Here is a 16,674-nt window from a genome sequence, read left to right on the forward strand (position 1 = left end):
CCCCTGGAGAAGGAAATGGCAACCCACTCCAGTATTCTTGCCTGGGAAATCCCATGGACAGAGGAGCCTGGCAGGCTACAGTCTGTGGGGTCGCAAAAGAGTCAGACACGACTGAGCAACTAAACAACACCAAAGACTGATTAAGAATTAGCTGCTATTAAAAAAAAATCTTGCATGCTCCCTTTCTAGGAAGGCTCCAGTTAAGAAACCCAATAGTGTTGCTTTGTGTTACGACAAGGAAACCTCTGGTCCTACTTAAACAAGGGGGCTGTGAGGAGGCTTCTCCTAGAAGGAGAAGTGGTAGCATGAGTCCTAAAATTAGCTGAGATTTCTTATTAATTCCTCAGTGTCTTCCCTGAATGTCTCCCTTCACTTTGGAAACATCTTGTTAAAAAGAGGATGGTTTCCAGCGGGTCAGCTGGGTGCTCCTGGGTGGAGCATCTGTACCATGTGAGAGACCATGCTTCTTTCTTGCTAATTCAAAAAGAAAAGCATTTGGCCACTCCAGATCCTCTCACTGAATTCAGGCAAACTGTATATAGTTTTTCTCTTTTCTTGAACTCATTTATTTCAGTTTCTCTTTGATGCAGCTAGACACTTAAACAGCCGTTAAATGTCCCTTGGTGCTCTCACTTGAAGAGCCTGGGAGGCTGGGAACCTGACGGTCACCGTTGATTTCTGGAACAACCTGAGTAACATGATATGCTGATAGCTGATCAATTCTTTTGACAAGGGACTGCTGAACACTAGTTCTGACAGCAAATGTAGCTGAGTTTTATAGAAGAACAAAAAAGTGAATTACTTGGAAGGGTGCATATAGTAATAAAAACCTGAACATCTGGATTTTAGCTTTTTTCAGTCAGAAGAGTTTGGGACTAGTATTTTTCTTTTTCTTCTGCTTTTGGCTTCCATGATGGGAGTCTGAGATAAATGAATAAAATATTTGGTCTGTTACCCTATACAGATATGTTTAAAATTGTGATGAAGGGGCAATACAGGAAAGCATTGTTAGTTATTCTATCCTGAAATCTGTGTGAAATCTTGTTCTTCCTCTTTGTACAACAGTAACAGTGGTCTTTAGTAGCAATAACAGCAATTTACAGGAGCCTTTCACACATGATTTTGACCCTCATAATAATCTTATTAAGTACAAAGATTAGATATTATAGTCTCCATTTTACAGATGAGAAAACTGTGATATAAAAAATTCATTGTTTTTTTTTCATGGAAAGGCATTTTATTTTAAATATAGTAATGTATACACGTCAATTAGTAATGTGTACACGTCAATCCCAAACCCCCGAGTTATCCCTCCCCTCCTCCCTTCCCCTCTGGTAATAATGTTTGTTCTCTAAGTATATGAATCTGTTTCTGTTTTGTAAATAAGTTCATTTGTATCATTTTTTTTTTAGATTTCAAATATAAGTGATATCCTATGAGATTTGTCTTTGTTTGACACATTTCACTTAGTAGTAATTTCGAGGTCCATCCATGTTCCTGCAAATGGCATTATTTCATTCTTTTTAATGGCTGAGTCATATTCCATTGTATATATGTACCACATTGCCTTTAAAAGATTCAGTTATTTATATACAGAGTTGCAGCTGACACACATGGTGTTTTATGTGGATTATGATAAGGTGCTCCTTTCTCCTGACTGGTGCTTTTCCAGAACTCCCACTTGGCAAACAGGGTGCAGGCTGATTTCAGCCTCTACATGCACCTTTGTGCATAAACTACTCTACATGGCAGCTCTGGTCACACAGCCAATAAGATGGCAGAATCAGAACCTAAACCCAGACCTCCTGGCTCTGGATTCTGCCCTGGTTCCATCTTGCCTCCCCTTCTAAGGATATAGAACATTGTTTTTTCTCTTTTAGTCTCCTATTACAGACTCCTAATAAGAGCTTCTGTTCTTTACTCTTCATTGGCTTTTTTCTTCTCCTAGTTGTATATAGTATAACTCTTCTCCTGGAGCTAGAGCTTCAGCACTAAAGAATTATTTTTTTCCAGCATCTGTTTTGAAGGTTTGAGACTGTTTTGTTTTGTTTTCCTGCCAAGTGTGTGTGTTTTAATAGTTGTAGTTATTTAAGTTTCTGAAAAAACCCTTCAGCATTCTATTCAGAAGAAAATTCTAGAAAGTTGTTCTTTCCTAGTGCAGAAATTCTTAACAGGTAGAAAATAACCTGAGACACAGCTGCCTCTTGCTGAATGTTCTAGATTTTATTTGAGCCCTTCAAGACAACCTAGCAATTTCTGACCTCAGCCTTTATCCCTCAGCTTCTAGGTCTAGAAGAATAGGGCTCAATTTAAAAAAAAACAGATGAATTTTAAAATTATTTTTGTTTCTTAACTTCCTAGAATAATGACTCTAAGAATGTGGCTATATATTTAAATATTTTCAACTATACTCTGGTTACCTGAAATTTAGCTTTTTATGAACGTTTTATTTCTGGTTCTGCTCCTTGAATTTTTTATATGTTCACTAAATATATTTAAGCAGCTGTTTAAAAATGAAGCTCTCCTTTTACTAAGTCAAACTCTTAGTTGTTACATGTGCAGATGTTTTAGTATCCACCTTAAATACATAAAACAACCTTGCTTTTCATTAAAGGACAAAGTCATTGTTGATGGGGCTTTGACGTTTTATTTTGAATTGTTAGGATGTGGTTTGTGGCTTCTGTAATTTCTGCTTCAATAATTGTCAGCATCGAATCAAGATCTAAAGCTGTTTAGTAATGGTATATGGTGCATTTATGTGAGTTTCTCCATTCTCATTATACCATTCAGCTGCATAGTGTAATGAGTAAGATGTTTAACCTCATATACATGATAACTTGTTTTAAAGTATTGATTGACTTAATTTTTCTAGACATTTGCCATTGCTGGATTGGGATCTGGACTAACAGAAGCCATCGTGGTCAACCCTTTTGAGGTAGTAAAAGTTGGCTTGCAAGCCAATCGGAACAGATTTACAGAGGTAATCATTTGTTTTCCTATTGTTGAGGGAATTTAAAAAATTATTTTTCAGTATACAGTATAAAATTATGAACCCTGCTCCTAGCCACTTGCTAAAGCCATAGTAACTTATTGTTAAGGAAGTAGCATAAGAAAAAGTCCAATTTCTTCCACAGGAAAGTGCTAACAAAAAAGCACTAAAGTCTGATGGACAAACATGTTTAGACATTTTTATTTTAGAGTTGTAATGTAATATATGATGACTTATTTGGAAATATTTTCTCTACTTTTGGCAAAACCTCTTTTTCACATTTTACTAGAATAGACTGTAGCAAAAAAAAACACTGAGGTGACAATATTGTTGAGCTTTTTTAAAAAAAATTATGAAATCATTTTTTCAAAATTACTTCCCTCCATTCCCCACTCCACCCACTGCCCTCCCCCAAAGATTCTGATAATCTGTCAAGCTTGTCTTTTGGTTAAATCTGAATGAGCGGGTTACCAAACCTGTGTAGACATCACCACTTGGACAATGATGGGTCTTGACATCTAATCACTGGTACATGATGTTCCATGAAGACAGCTTCCCTTGGTCTGCGCTGCCTTCACTTCCTTCCAGTTGCCTAATAATTCCCTTTAAACCACCAAGTCCAATTGTTCTTCTTTTATTCTTTTGGGTGCCAAGCCAAAGGTAGGAAAAAAATAAGGAGATTGGCAGTTCAGGTCCTTTCTTAGCATTTGAATTCACTTCCACAACTGGGTAGCATGTGGTATAAATTGGTCTGGAGTATCTGCTGACCTGAATTTCTCGGTAGAAAAGCTCCCCTGCCTATCACTTAAGCAGCTGCTAGTGGGTGGAGACCCCCTCACTCCCACCCCACTTCCTGTCTGCTGATACTGCCTGAGAGCTCTCTGGCAGCTTCCTGAGCAGGGCTATGGGAAAGAGAGAGAGCCCTACTCACCTTCGCTGCCAAGGCCTGCGGAGGACAGGGCTGGGCTGCTTCAGCTCCTCAGATGAGGTCAGTCCTAATTAAGGGAGATTTTTTTTTAAGTTTCAGAAGGTTGTCCTAATTGCAGAGATACACAGCACTTTAGAAAAGGCTGAAAATTCCTGTGTTGCCCTACTGTGATTCTGTTTTGCTTTTTCTCTGTTCTTCCTTGAATGATGGGAAAAGATGGCAGGCACCAGAAGGAAATAAAAAGAAACACGTTTTCAATGTCCTATCAATATGGAGCACTTAAGACAGCCCCCATGGAATGTGCTCAAGGAAAATTTGATTTGTTAGACTGGGAGAATTACCAGATAGGAAATTTGGAGCTCCCCATCAGTGTCCCATTTTACCCATTGGGAAGCATGTCTTGGGGCAGGAAGGAGTGAGCAAAAGAATACACAGGCCTTCCAACTGCAGTCCTTCATCAAGACAGCGTGTAAGTAGAGAAACACAAAATGGGACAGAGCACCAAGAAGCATTCACAGGAGTGAAAATAACAAATTATCATAGCACCCCTACTCAAGCCTATTGTTCTTTTTCTCTCCTCTGCCTTCAAGGAGGTTCTGCACTGAGGCCATGTAAGCACTGGTTATGTTTTGCATGTGCCAAGGCCTTGCTAGAACACATTAAATGCCCTTGCAGCCCAACACAAAAAATGCTGCATGTGCACGTGCTCCTAGTTCGTTGACCGAGTGTGGTCTGTGTAAACTGTTGGTGTATATGCAACTGTTTGTTTAAGTTGGGGAGAGAGGAGAACTTGTTTGGTGTTATTTCTTTTGCAGAATTCACTAAACTGCATTCAGAATTCATTTACTTAGACAAAATACAATCTATTAGGTTCCTTACAAACTGTTTGTCATATGACATCAACTAGTCAGAACTTAGTAACAGAGGTATCACGTAGGTCACAGATGTCAGCATTTATTTCCAGCAGTTATCAGGATTGAGTAGCTGATCAGAGGAGGCACTTTATAGGCAATAGTGATCAAATTGAAAAGTAGTGCATAGTCACCCAACATAAAGTAATGGGGTTATGCCTATTACCAAAAAATTCTGAGAGAAAGAAGTGACATGATCAGTTCAGTTCAGTTCAGTTGCTCAGTCGTGTCTGACTCTTTGTGACCCTATAAACCGCAGCACGCCAGGCATCCCTGTCCATCACCAACTCCCGGAGTCTACCCAAACCCATGTCCATGGAGTTGGTGATGCCATCCAACCATCTCATCCTGTGTCGTCCCCTTCTCCTCCTGCCTTCAATCTTTCCCAGCATCAGAGTCTTTTCAAATGAGTCAGCTCTTCGCATCAGATGGCCAAAGTACTAGAGTTTCAGCTTCAGCATCAATCCTTGCAATGAACACCCAGGACTGATCTACTTTAGGATGGACTGGTTGGATCTCCTTGCAGTCCAAGGGACTCTCAAGAGTCTTCTCCAACACCACAGTTCAAAAGCATCAATTCTTCGACACTCAGCTTTCTTTATAGTCCAACTCTCACATCCATACATGAACACTGGAAAAACCATAGCCTTGACTAGACAGACCTTTGTTGACCAAGTAATGTCTCTGCTTTTAAATATGCTATCTAGGTTGGTCATAACTTTCCTTCTAAGGAGTAAGCGTCTTTTAATTCCATGGCTGCAGTCACCATCTGCAGTGATTTTGGAGCCCCAAAAATAAAGTCAGCCACTGTTTCCACTGTTTCCCCGTCTATTTGCCATGAAGTGATGGGACCAGATGCCATGATCTTAGTTTTCTGAATGTTGAGCTTTAAGCCAACACTCTCCTCTTTCATTTTCATCTAGAGGCTCTTTAGTTCTTCACTTTCTGCCATAAGGGTGGTGTCATCTGCATATCTGAAGTTATTGATATTTCTCCCGGCAATCCTGATTCCGGCTTGCGCTTCCTCCAGCCCAGTGTTTCTCATGATGTACTCTGCATAGAAGTTAAATAAGCAGGGTGACAATATACAGCCTTGACGTACTCCTTTTCCTATTTGGAACCAGTCTGTTGTTCCATGTCCAGTTCTAACTGTTGCTTCCTGACCTGCATACAGGTTTCTCAAGAGGCAGGTCAGGTGGTCTGGTATTCCCATCTCCTTCAGAATTTTCCACAGTTTATTGTGATCCACACAGTCAAAGGCGTTGGCATAGTCAATAAAGCAGACATAGATGTTTTTCTGGAACTCTTGCTTTTTTGATGATCCAACAGATGTTGGCAATTTGATCTCTGGTTCCTCTGCCTTTTCTAAAACAAGCTTGAACATCTGGAAGTTCATGGTTCACGTGTTGCTGAAGCCTGGCTTGGAGAATTTTGAGCATTACTTAAGAACAGCAAATTTCAGATCTAGTCATTTAAAACCAACTACCATTTTGGGCAAGTGCAGACTGAGAGCAAGAGGAGAAGGGAACAACAGAGAATGAGATGGTTGGATGGTATCACTGACTCAATGGACATGAGTTTGAGCAAACTCCAGGAGATAGTGAAGGACAGGGTAGCCTGCTATGCTGCAGTCCATGGGGTCACAAAGAGTCAGACACAACTTAGTGACTGAACAATAGCAAATGTGATAATATACACAAAGGTCTTAACAGAGTCTGGTACATTATAGGCATTCAACCAATAACAATTTCTAGATGTAAATTGATCCTATAAATGCTTAAGGTTTAAGAAATAGATCTATCTTGAGATATGTTCCAGTTAATAGTCACAGCCCAATCCAGCTGTGGGTGTGAAAACAGCTTACTGGGCAATGGTTCCCTTAGGTCAGTCCCAACTGCCAATACAATCCATTTAGCCTGAATTCTTAAGGGCAGGCAGCCCAGCTTCAGTATCTACTGAGGTCTTTAAACTCAAATGAGGTCTGTTATCGTAAACAGTAGTAGTTGGCTATCTGTTTACTGTAAATAACTTGCATGTAGCAACAAAAGTTTGAGAGGACACTGAAAACATTTGAAGCCATTTTGGGAAGAATTCTACCTCCATCAATATGTTCTTCCTTCAGAAGAGTCATATAAAGTAAGCATGTATTCTTCATCAAGCTTCATGGTCACCTCACCTGGAGGTTGTGAACGAAGCTCATTTTCAGCCTTTTCAGTCAGTTATTAGCTGTGGTTTAAAAAAAAAAAAAGATACCCATGCCAAGGGCAAAGGAGAAGCCCAAGCAAGACATTGGGGGGGGGGGGTGCGAAATCACATTTAGAATCAAACCCCATACCCACCAGAGAAGCTCAGAGGGCTCAAACAAAACCTGGTGCATGCTAGGACCCAGACCCCACAGAGACTGAGCTAGACCTGCCTTAGAGCGTTTGAGCATCTCCCATGGAGGCACGGGTCAGCAGTGACTTGCCACATGGGCAGGGGCTCTGGGCGCAGCAGATCTGGCTGACACAGCATGTAGCCTCTTGGAGGAGGTCGCCATTAACCCCACCATAGAGCCGCCAAGCAGACAACCCACAAACTGCAGAACAATTGTACCAAATAAATTCTGGCACTGTTAAGAAAGTTCTAGGACCCACAACAGATTTCCCAACCTGGGCATCTGGCAAAGGGACTGAGAATCCCCAGGGAATTTGACATTGGAGGCCAGTGGGATTTGATTACAGTACTTCCACAGGACTGGGGAAACAGACTCTCGGAGGGGAGAAACAAAACCTTTTGCATACCAGGACCCAGGAGAAAGAATCAATGACCCCACAAGAGACTGACCCAGACTTGCCTGTGAGTGTCCAGGAGTCTCCAGCAGAGACAGGGTCGACAGTGGCCTGCTGCAGGGTCAGGTCAGGGGCACTGAATACAACAGTGTGTGCATTAGACCTTTTGAAGGAGGTCCCCACAGTCTGCACTACCCCTACCACAGTTTGGTCTCAGGTCAAACAACAGGGAGGGAACACAGCTCCACCCATCAATAGAAAATTGGATCAAAGATTTACTGAGCATGGCCCTGCCCATCAGAACAAAACCCAGTTTCCCCCACAGTCAGTCTCTCCCATCAGGAAGCTTCCATAAGCTTCTTATCCTTATCCATCAGAGGGCAGACAGAATGAAAACCACAGTCACAGAAAACTAATCAAACTGATCACTTGAACCACAGCCTTGTCTAACTCAGTGAAACTATGAGCCATGCCATGTAGGGCCACCCAAGATAGATGGGTCATGGTGGAGAGTTCTGACAAAACATTATTCACTGGAAAAAGAAAGAAAGAAAGTGAAATCACTCAATCGTATCCGACTCTTTGTGACCCCATGGACTGTAGCCTACCACGCTCCTCCATCCATGGGATTTTCCAGGTAAGACTACTAGAGTGGGTTGCCATTTACTTCTCTAGAGGATCTTCCCAAACCAGGGGTCGAACCTGGGCCTCCCACATTGTAGGCAAACACTTTAGCATCTGAGCCACCAGGTTCACCGGAGAAGGGAATGGCAAACCACTTCACTTATTCTTGCCTTGAGAACCCCATGAACAGTATGAAAAGACAAAAAGATATGACACTAAAAGATGAACTACCAGGTTGGTAGGTGCCCAATATGCCACTGGAGAAGAGTGAAGAAATAACTCCAGAAAGAATGAAGAGACAGAGCCAAAGCAAAAACAACGCCCAGTTGTGGATGTGACTGGTGATGGAAGTCTGATGCTGTAAAGAACAATATTGCATAGGAACCTGGAATGTTAGGTCCATGAATCAAGGTAGATTGGGAGTGGTCAAACAGGAGATGGCAAGGGTGAACATTAACATTTTAGGAATCAGTGAACTAAAATGGACTGGAATGTACGAACTTAATTCAGATGACCATTGTATCTTCTACTGTGGGCAAGAATCCCTTAGAAGAAATGGAGTAGCCCTCATAGTAAACAAAAGAGTCCAAAATGCGGTACCTGGGTGCAATCTCAAAAATGACATAATGATCTCTGTTCGTTTCCAAGGCAAACCATTCAATATCACAGTAATTCAAGTCTATGCCCCAGCCACTAATCCAAAGAAGCTGAAGCTGAACAGTTCTATAAAGACCTAAAGACCTTCTAGAACTAACACCCAAAAAAGATATCCTTTTCATCATAGGGGACTGGAATGCAAAAGTAGGAAGTCAAGAGATACCTGTAGTAACAGGCAAGTTTGGCCTTGGTGTACAAAATGAAGTAGGGCAAAGGCTAACAGAGTTTGGTCAAGAGAACGCACTGGTCATAGCAAACACACTCTTCCAAAAACACAAGAGATAACTCTACATATGGACATCACCAGATGGTCAATACCAAAATCAGATTGATTATATTATTTGCAGCTGAAAATGGAGACGCTCTATACAGTCAGCGAAAACAAGACCTGGAGCTGACTGTGGCTCAGATCATGAACTCCTTATTGCAAAATTCAGACTTAAACTGAAGAAAGTAGGGAAAACCACTAGACCATTCAACTATGACCTAAATCAAACCCCTTATGATTATACAGTGGAAGTGACAAATAGATTCAAGGGATTAGATCTGAAAGACAGAGTGCCTTATGAACTATGGATGGAGGTTCGTGACATTGTACAGGAGACAGGGATCAAGACCATCCCCAAGAAAAAGAAATGCAAAAAGGCAAAACGGTTGTCTGAGGAGGCCTTACAAATAGCTGAGGAAAGAAGAGAAGCTAAAGGCAAAGGAGAAAAGAAAAGATATACGCATTTGAATGCAGATTTCCAAAGAATAGCAAGGAGAGAGAAGAAACCCTTCCTCAGTGATCAGTGCAAAGAAATAGAGGAAAAAAATAGGATGGGAAAGACTAGAGATCTCTTCAAGAAAATTAGAGATACCAAGGGATTATTTCATGAAAAGAGAGGCACAAAAAAGGACAGAAATGATTTGGGCCTAACAGAGGCAAAAGATATTAAGAAGAGGTGGCAAGAATATACTAAAGAACTATATAAAAAAGATCGTCATGACCAAGATAACCATGATGGTGTGATCACTCACCTAAGAGCCAAATATCCTAGAATGTGAAGTCAAGTGGGCCTTAGGCAGCATCACTATGAACAAAGCTAGTGGAGGTGATGGAATTCCAGTTGAGCTATTTCAAATCCTAAAAGATGATGCTATGATAGTGCTGCACTCAATATGCCAGCAAATTTGGAAAACTCAGCAGTAGTCACAGGACTGGAAAAGGTCAGTTTTCATTCCAATCCCAAAGAAAGGCAATCCCAAAGAATGCTCAAACTACCATACAATTGCACTCATCTCACATGCTAACAAAGTAATGCTCAAAATTCTCCAAGCCAGGCTTCAGCAGTACATGAACTGAGAACTTCCAGATGTTCAAACTGGATTTAGAAAAGAGAGAGGAACCAAAGATTGAATTACCAACATCCATTGGATCATAGAGAAAGCAAGAGGGTTCCAGAAAAACATCTACTTCTGCTTTATTGACTACCCCAAAGCCTTTGACTGTGTGGATCACAACAAACTGTGGAAAATTCTTAAAGAGATGGAAAAACCAGACCACCTTACCTGCCTCCTGAGAAATCTGTATGCAGGTCAAGAAGCAACAGTTAGAACTGGACATAAAACAGTACATCAAGGCTGTATATTTTCAACCTGCTTATTTAACTTATATGCAGAGTACATCATGAGAAATGTGGGGCTGGATGACTCACAAGCTAGAATCAAGATTGCCAGGAGAAATATCAATAACCTCAGATATGCAGATGACACCACCCTTATGACAGAAAGCTTAGAAGAACTAAAGAGCCTCTTGATAAAAGTGAAAGAGAAGAGTGAAAAAGTTGGCTTGAAACTCAACATTCAAAAAACTAAGATCATGGCATCCAGTCCCATCACTTCCTGCAAATAGATGGGAAAGCAATGGAAACAGTGAGAGACTAATTTGGGGGGCTTGAAAATCACTGCAGATGGTGATTGCAGCCATGAAATTAAAAGACACTTGCTTCTTGGAAGAAAAGCTATGACCAACCTAGACAGTGTCTTAAAAAGCAGAGACATTACTTTGCCAACAAAGGTCTGTCTAGTCAAAACTATGGTTTTTCCAGTAGTCATGTATGGATATGAGAGTTGAACTATAAAGAAAGCTGAGCACCGAAAAACTGATGCTCTTGAACTGTGGTGTTGGAGAAGACTCTTGAGAGACCCTTGGACTGCAAGGAGATCCAACCAGTCCATTCTAAAGGAGATCAGTCCTAAATATTCATTGGAAGGACTGATGCTGAAGCTGAAACTCCAATACTTTGGCCACCTGATACGAAGAGCTGACTCATTGGAAAGACTCTGACACTGGGAAAGACTGAAGGCAGGAGGAGAAGGGGACGACAGAGGATGAGATGGTTGGATGGCATCACTGACCCGATGGATGTGAATTTGAGCAAGCTCCAGGAGTCAGTGATGGACAGGGAAGCCTGGTGTGCTGCAGTCCATGGGGTCGCAAAGAGTCGGACACAACTGAGTGACTGAACTGACTGACTGACCAGCTGTGGGGAAACACTAAATGGATGAGCTGCACGTGGAACTGCCAGAGGGCTTGACAACACCTTTACGAAAAGCAGAGCAGTTTCCCGGGAGGCTTATTTCACAGGAAGGTAACTGCTGTTTCACCAATAATATGAGTTTCTCAGGCCTCAGGTCTGCGGCTCAGCCCTTCTACCTCCCTGCCTTATATCTTAACCACCATGGATTCCAACACAGGAATCCTGAATTTTCCTAATTTGTCAGCCTAGGAAACGCGAGTCCACACGGTCCTTTAAACATAAAAATTTTCCCAGAAGTTGTCTGCAGTGGAAGACAGCCTAGGGTAACAGTAGTCAATATTACTCTTAATTATTACAGTGAGAGTCTTGCGGGCAATGGTAGAGTGATAAAGATGGAGCAAAAGGACTGCCGTGGTCCCGGGTGCACAGAGCATGGTCTAAAAGGAGCTTGTGGCATGTGGGTAGATGTCTACTTGGCCTTGTGGAGAGGACATGGCTGGCAAAGGGCTAGAATGGGCCCCCTAAAGCATGGGGTGCAGGAAAAGGGCCCCTCTCGCTGGGGTCCAAGGACAGTATTGGCTGAGAGCAGAGACTGCATGTGCTGGGTTCTCAGAGCAATTGTAGGCACCCCCCTGGCTTCAGCTCTCCTCTCTGTGGTCTAAGGCTTTTTTTGTGATTTTCTGGCCAGTCGGAGGTATGTTATCCATAAAATATGCCTTCCCTCCCGGTTAGCCCTAAACTATTCTAGAAATTTCAAGGAAATTGTGGTTAATTTGGTTCCTGATATTTCCCTCATATCCTTCCAGCTTCTGTATAAAGTATTTCAATAGGTGTGCTTGTCTTGCCTCCACTTTTAAAATTACCACCATATCAGTCAAAGACTATAATCCCTGCCACACTTCTTTCAATTCCAGTACCAGAATCTTGGCCAGCATCTTAAAATTCACAGTGAATAAAGAAAACCGGTCTCTAATTTAAATATGCTTGACCTTCTGTGGGGAGCAAAGTAATCACAGCTTTGTCATGCTCTGGTTTGGTTCAGTGGGTGTAAAAACATGTTCAGATAAAATCAGAATAGACCCAAATTTCCCCCCGTCCTTCAAACTAAACCCAAGCAAAGTGTTGTTCTGGTTTGTAGTCTTTTTGGCTGAGGATTATACTTGCCAGAGTATTTCTCTATTGGAGAGGGTTTGTATACCCAGTCTTGCCAAAAGTGTGACTTTATAGCTTATTGTCCTTGTAAGACCCTGCTCCCTCCTAACTAGTGTATCATTTTTGTTTTGTTTTGTTTTCTGTACACATATAAAAAGAAGTCCCCTATCACTTCTGTTAAGCCAAGTGGTATTTGACTGGCATGCTCTCTGCTAGCCTGGAAAATGTGAATTTCTCCCCAGGAGCAAAATCTTGTATGAATTGTTTCCCAGTTTTTCTCTTCACTTTGAAATCTACTTCAAAGTTGTTATTTGGCTAACAGATTATGTTTTCCTTCCCTTGAGGTCTATAGTATTTGCCTCTGATGTGTGGATGGGGCACAGGTTTTCCTTCTACTCTGTCATTTTTATCTATGTTACATATGAACATAATCATTTTCACCCCAAGTATGAAATTCAACCTTTAGGAAATTGCAAAAGCCTGCTTCACCTCTGTTTAGTCTTTGAAGATGTTCAGCTCAAGAAGAGAATAGTCTTCCACCTAAGCTCTATGATAAAGTTAAGGATCAATGAACTGATAGCAAATGTGTCATCAATGATAGATTCTAAAGATAGGGATTTAAAAAAAAAAATTAGTTCAGGGTTTGATTCTGGTTTGGGATAACACCATTAAATATAGCTCTATACACTGTATCCTGTGAACTTAATAATCTGTTGTTGTGGTTTAGTCTCTAAGCATATCTGACTTGTTGAAACCCCATGGACTGTATAGCCAACCAGGCTCCTCTGTCCTTGGAATTTCCCAGGCAACAGTACTAGAGTAAGCTGCCATTTCCTTCTCCAGGGCATCTTCCCAGCCCAGGGACTGAACCCATGTTTCTTGCATTGGCAGGCAGATTCTTTACCACTGAGCCACCAGGGAAGCCTAGTTATCTATTAGAGACCAGTTAGGTCAGGTACAGTGTAACAAAGGTTAGTGATTATTTTCTCCGTAGGCAATGAACACATGCTTAAGCTTAGTTGTATTATGTAGACACAACGCAAAGTGAATAGGATGATACTTTGTGATCCTCACTTTCAGGAAAGAGAGGAGTTGAGTTAAATAGAGAGCGAACGTGTGGCTCTGTTTTCAGATAGTGTGAGAAGCCAGCTTCAAGGGCATGTCAACATTCATGATGATGTATTGAGTTAAGTTCAAATTTTTCCTGCATTACTCTGTGAAATCCTGCCTGGAAGCTGTTCAGTACCTAAATTATTTCTTTCCAGTCTATGATTCTTGTGGGCAGAAAAGTGAATTATGTATATGAATCCTTTCATATAGTTATCTTTCAACAATACCTAAGGCAGCAGCCAAGTTGCCTCTCTACTATCATTTACAGAAAATAGATCTCAGTCTTACATTTGGCTGTGCCAGAAACCCTAGGTTTTTGCTTTCAGAACTGAGACTTTGAAGTAATGATAATAGCTACCATTTACAGAACATGCATTAGATGCCAGATACTGTGCAAGATGCCTCACATGTTTTTTCCTTTATTTAAGTTTTAAAATTTATACATTTTTTATAAATTACCAAAGTAACTTTTTCTCACAAATTATGTAATACAGAGCTATGTCGAGAAAAAATAATTGATGATTTCTGTCACTACCACCCTCCAATCCAATCACTCTGGTAACTTCTGTGGGTCCTTCCACCTTTTCCAGTGCTCATACACACCTGATATCAAATCCTCCCATTACCCTGTAAAGCTGGTGACTTTATCTCTAAAGGGAATGGAAATAAAACCTAATCAGTTATTAGCTCCCATGAACTGAGCATTAACACAGAGGTCTCCTTCAAGAAACCACACTGTTTTCATTGGGATAAAGAAATGAGGGTAATGAAGAAGCTTAAGGGGAAATCACAAATGTTTGGGGAACCATGAAAAGCAAACGGGTCCTTCCATGTTGCCAGTCACGCCTGTGTCCACAGCCCAGTCTCCTTCCCTCCCGCCCTCCCAGCAATGCTGGGGCAAAGCACAGGGCCAACATCTCGTCACCTGGAGGCCCCGTGTTCCTCCAGACAGCTATTGGGCAGTGACTTGGTGTTGACGTAGCTCAGCATCTGGAAGAGTTTGCTTAAAGCAAATTATTTTCCACTCACAGATTGTTGAAAAATAGGCCTGCTCATCAAATGTAAATTCTAGAAAGAATATAATTATATTTTGGATGTCTTTTTGTCCATAATCATGCCCTAGTAAAATAAACTGCAGTGACGAATTAGTGTAATACCTAAGCAAAAAGAGATGTGTAACTGGGAGATTTTTGAGCCCAATTCCTCTTCTTTTACATTTTGTTTTCAAATAAAAGGAAGGGGCTTTTTTTTTCTTTAATTTATGAAAATGCTTCAAGACTTCGAGGAACAAAAGGCTTCAGTGATCTTCTATCTCCTAATGGAACGAAGGTATTTTTCCTACCTAAGTGTAGCAACTGGATCTCTTTTTAACAAAGCAGTATTTTTCCTAAGGCCAGATATGGACACTCAGTTCTTTGTATAAAGATATCTTCCGGTTTGCTTTCTAGTCATGTGATGAAATCCAGTGCAATATCCTTATCCCATTGGCTCTAAAATGCACCCGAGTTCCCCTTGCCGTGGGAAGCAGGTAAAGAGATGCACGTGGAGCATGCTGTCTTTGGACACGGTGTGCCTAGCGCTCTTCTCTCACTTTAGAGAGAGAGGAAATCTCTCTCTGACCCACACCCCATGCCTGTGCCTACTGGCCATGCTCTGATAGCTATTTACCCAAGGAACAATGCCTGAAACCTCTGTCCGTGATCTCACAAGGTAATCAGAGCCAGCTATGGTCAGTACTTGATGGAAAAACTCCAAGAAAAATAGCTTGGGCTGCCATAAGTCATCTCAGTGATATGTTGGTGATTCTGGGCTCTCAGGAAGGAATCAGTCCCTAGAGTGGTGCCAGGGAGCACTGTTTAAGCACCAGATCTTCTCTTTTACTTTAACCTTTTAAGAACTTTTGGGCTTTCCTCGTGGCTCAGATGGTAAAGAATCTGCCTGCAATGCAGGAGACCCAGGTTCAATCCCTGGGTTGGGAAGACCCCTTGGAGAAGGGAATGGCTACCCACTCCACACTTTTCTTGCCTGGAGAATCCCCAAGGACAAAGGAGCCTGGTGGGCCTCCATCCATGGCGTTGCGAAGAGTTGGATGTGACTGAACAACTAACGCTTTCAAGGACTTTTATTTTTTAAAAGAATTTTTTATTGAAGCATATTGATTTCAAATATTATTTGTGCTTCAGGTGGGCAGCATAGTGATTTAGTATTTTTACAATTTATATTTCATGAAACGTTATTACAAGATAATGACTGTAATTCCCTGTGCTGTACAATACATCCTTGTTGCTTATGTATTTTATGCATAGTAATTTGTATCTCTTAATCCCATACCCCTAATGTTACCCCTTCCCCTTCCCTCTCCCCATAGATACCCATTGGTTTGTTTCCTGTATCTGTGTGTTTCTGTTTTGTTACATACATTCATTTGTATTATTTTTTAAATTCTACTTTTAAGTAATATCATACTTTGTCTTTCTCTGTCTAACTTATTTCACTAAGCACGATAATTTCTATATCCATCCACATTGCTGCAAATGGCAGAATTTCAATCTGCTTTATGACTGAGTGATATTCCATTGTGTATGTATAGCACATCTTTTTTTAAACTGAGGTATATCATGAGAAATGCTTGGCTGGAAGAAGCACAATCTGGAATCAAGATTGCCGGGAGAAATATCAATAACCTCAGATATGCAGATGACATCCACTCTTATGGCAGAAAGTGAAGATGAACTAAAAAGCCTCTTGATGAAAGTGAAAGAGGAGAGTGAAAAAGTTGGCTTAAAGGTTATCATTCAGAAAACTAAGATCATGGCATCTGGGCCCATCACTTCATGGGAAATAGATGGGGAGACAGTGGAAACAGTGTCAGACTTTATTTTTGGGGGCTCCAAAATCACTGCAGATGGTGATTGCAGCCATGAAATTAAAAGATGCTTACTCCTTGGAAGGAAAGTTATGACCAACCTAGATAGCATATTAAAAGGCAGAGACTTGACTCTGCCAACAG

The 16,674-nt window shown here is 41.2% G+C and overlaps 1 protein-coding gene across 4 annotated transcripts in view; it reads left to right on the forward strand.

Moving 5' to 3' along the window:
• Positions 1–16,674, forward strand: part of SLC25A21 (solute carrier family 25 member 21) — a 504,473-nt gene that overhangs the window by 451,784 nt on the left and 36,015 nt on the right. For all 4 annotated transcript variants that reach the window (XM_043434358.1, XM_043434357.1, XM_043434359.1 and 1 more), the window contains exon 6: positions 2,873–2,980. In XM_043434358.1, the coding sequence (XP_043290293.1) occupies positions 2,873–2,980 (108 nt within the window). The remainder of the gene's footprint in view (positions 1–2,872; positions 2,981–16,674) is intronic.

Source organism: Cervus canadensis, chromosome 17, assembly GCF_019320065.1.
Source record: "Cervus canadensis isolate Bull #8, Minnesota chromosome 17, ASM1932006v1, whole genome shotgun sequence".
Taxonomy (NCBI): domain Eukaryota; kingdom Metazoa; phylum Chordata; class Mammalia; order Artiodactyla; family Cervidae; genus Cervus; species Cervus canadensis.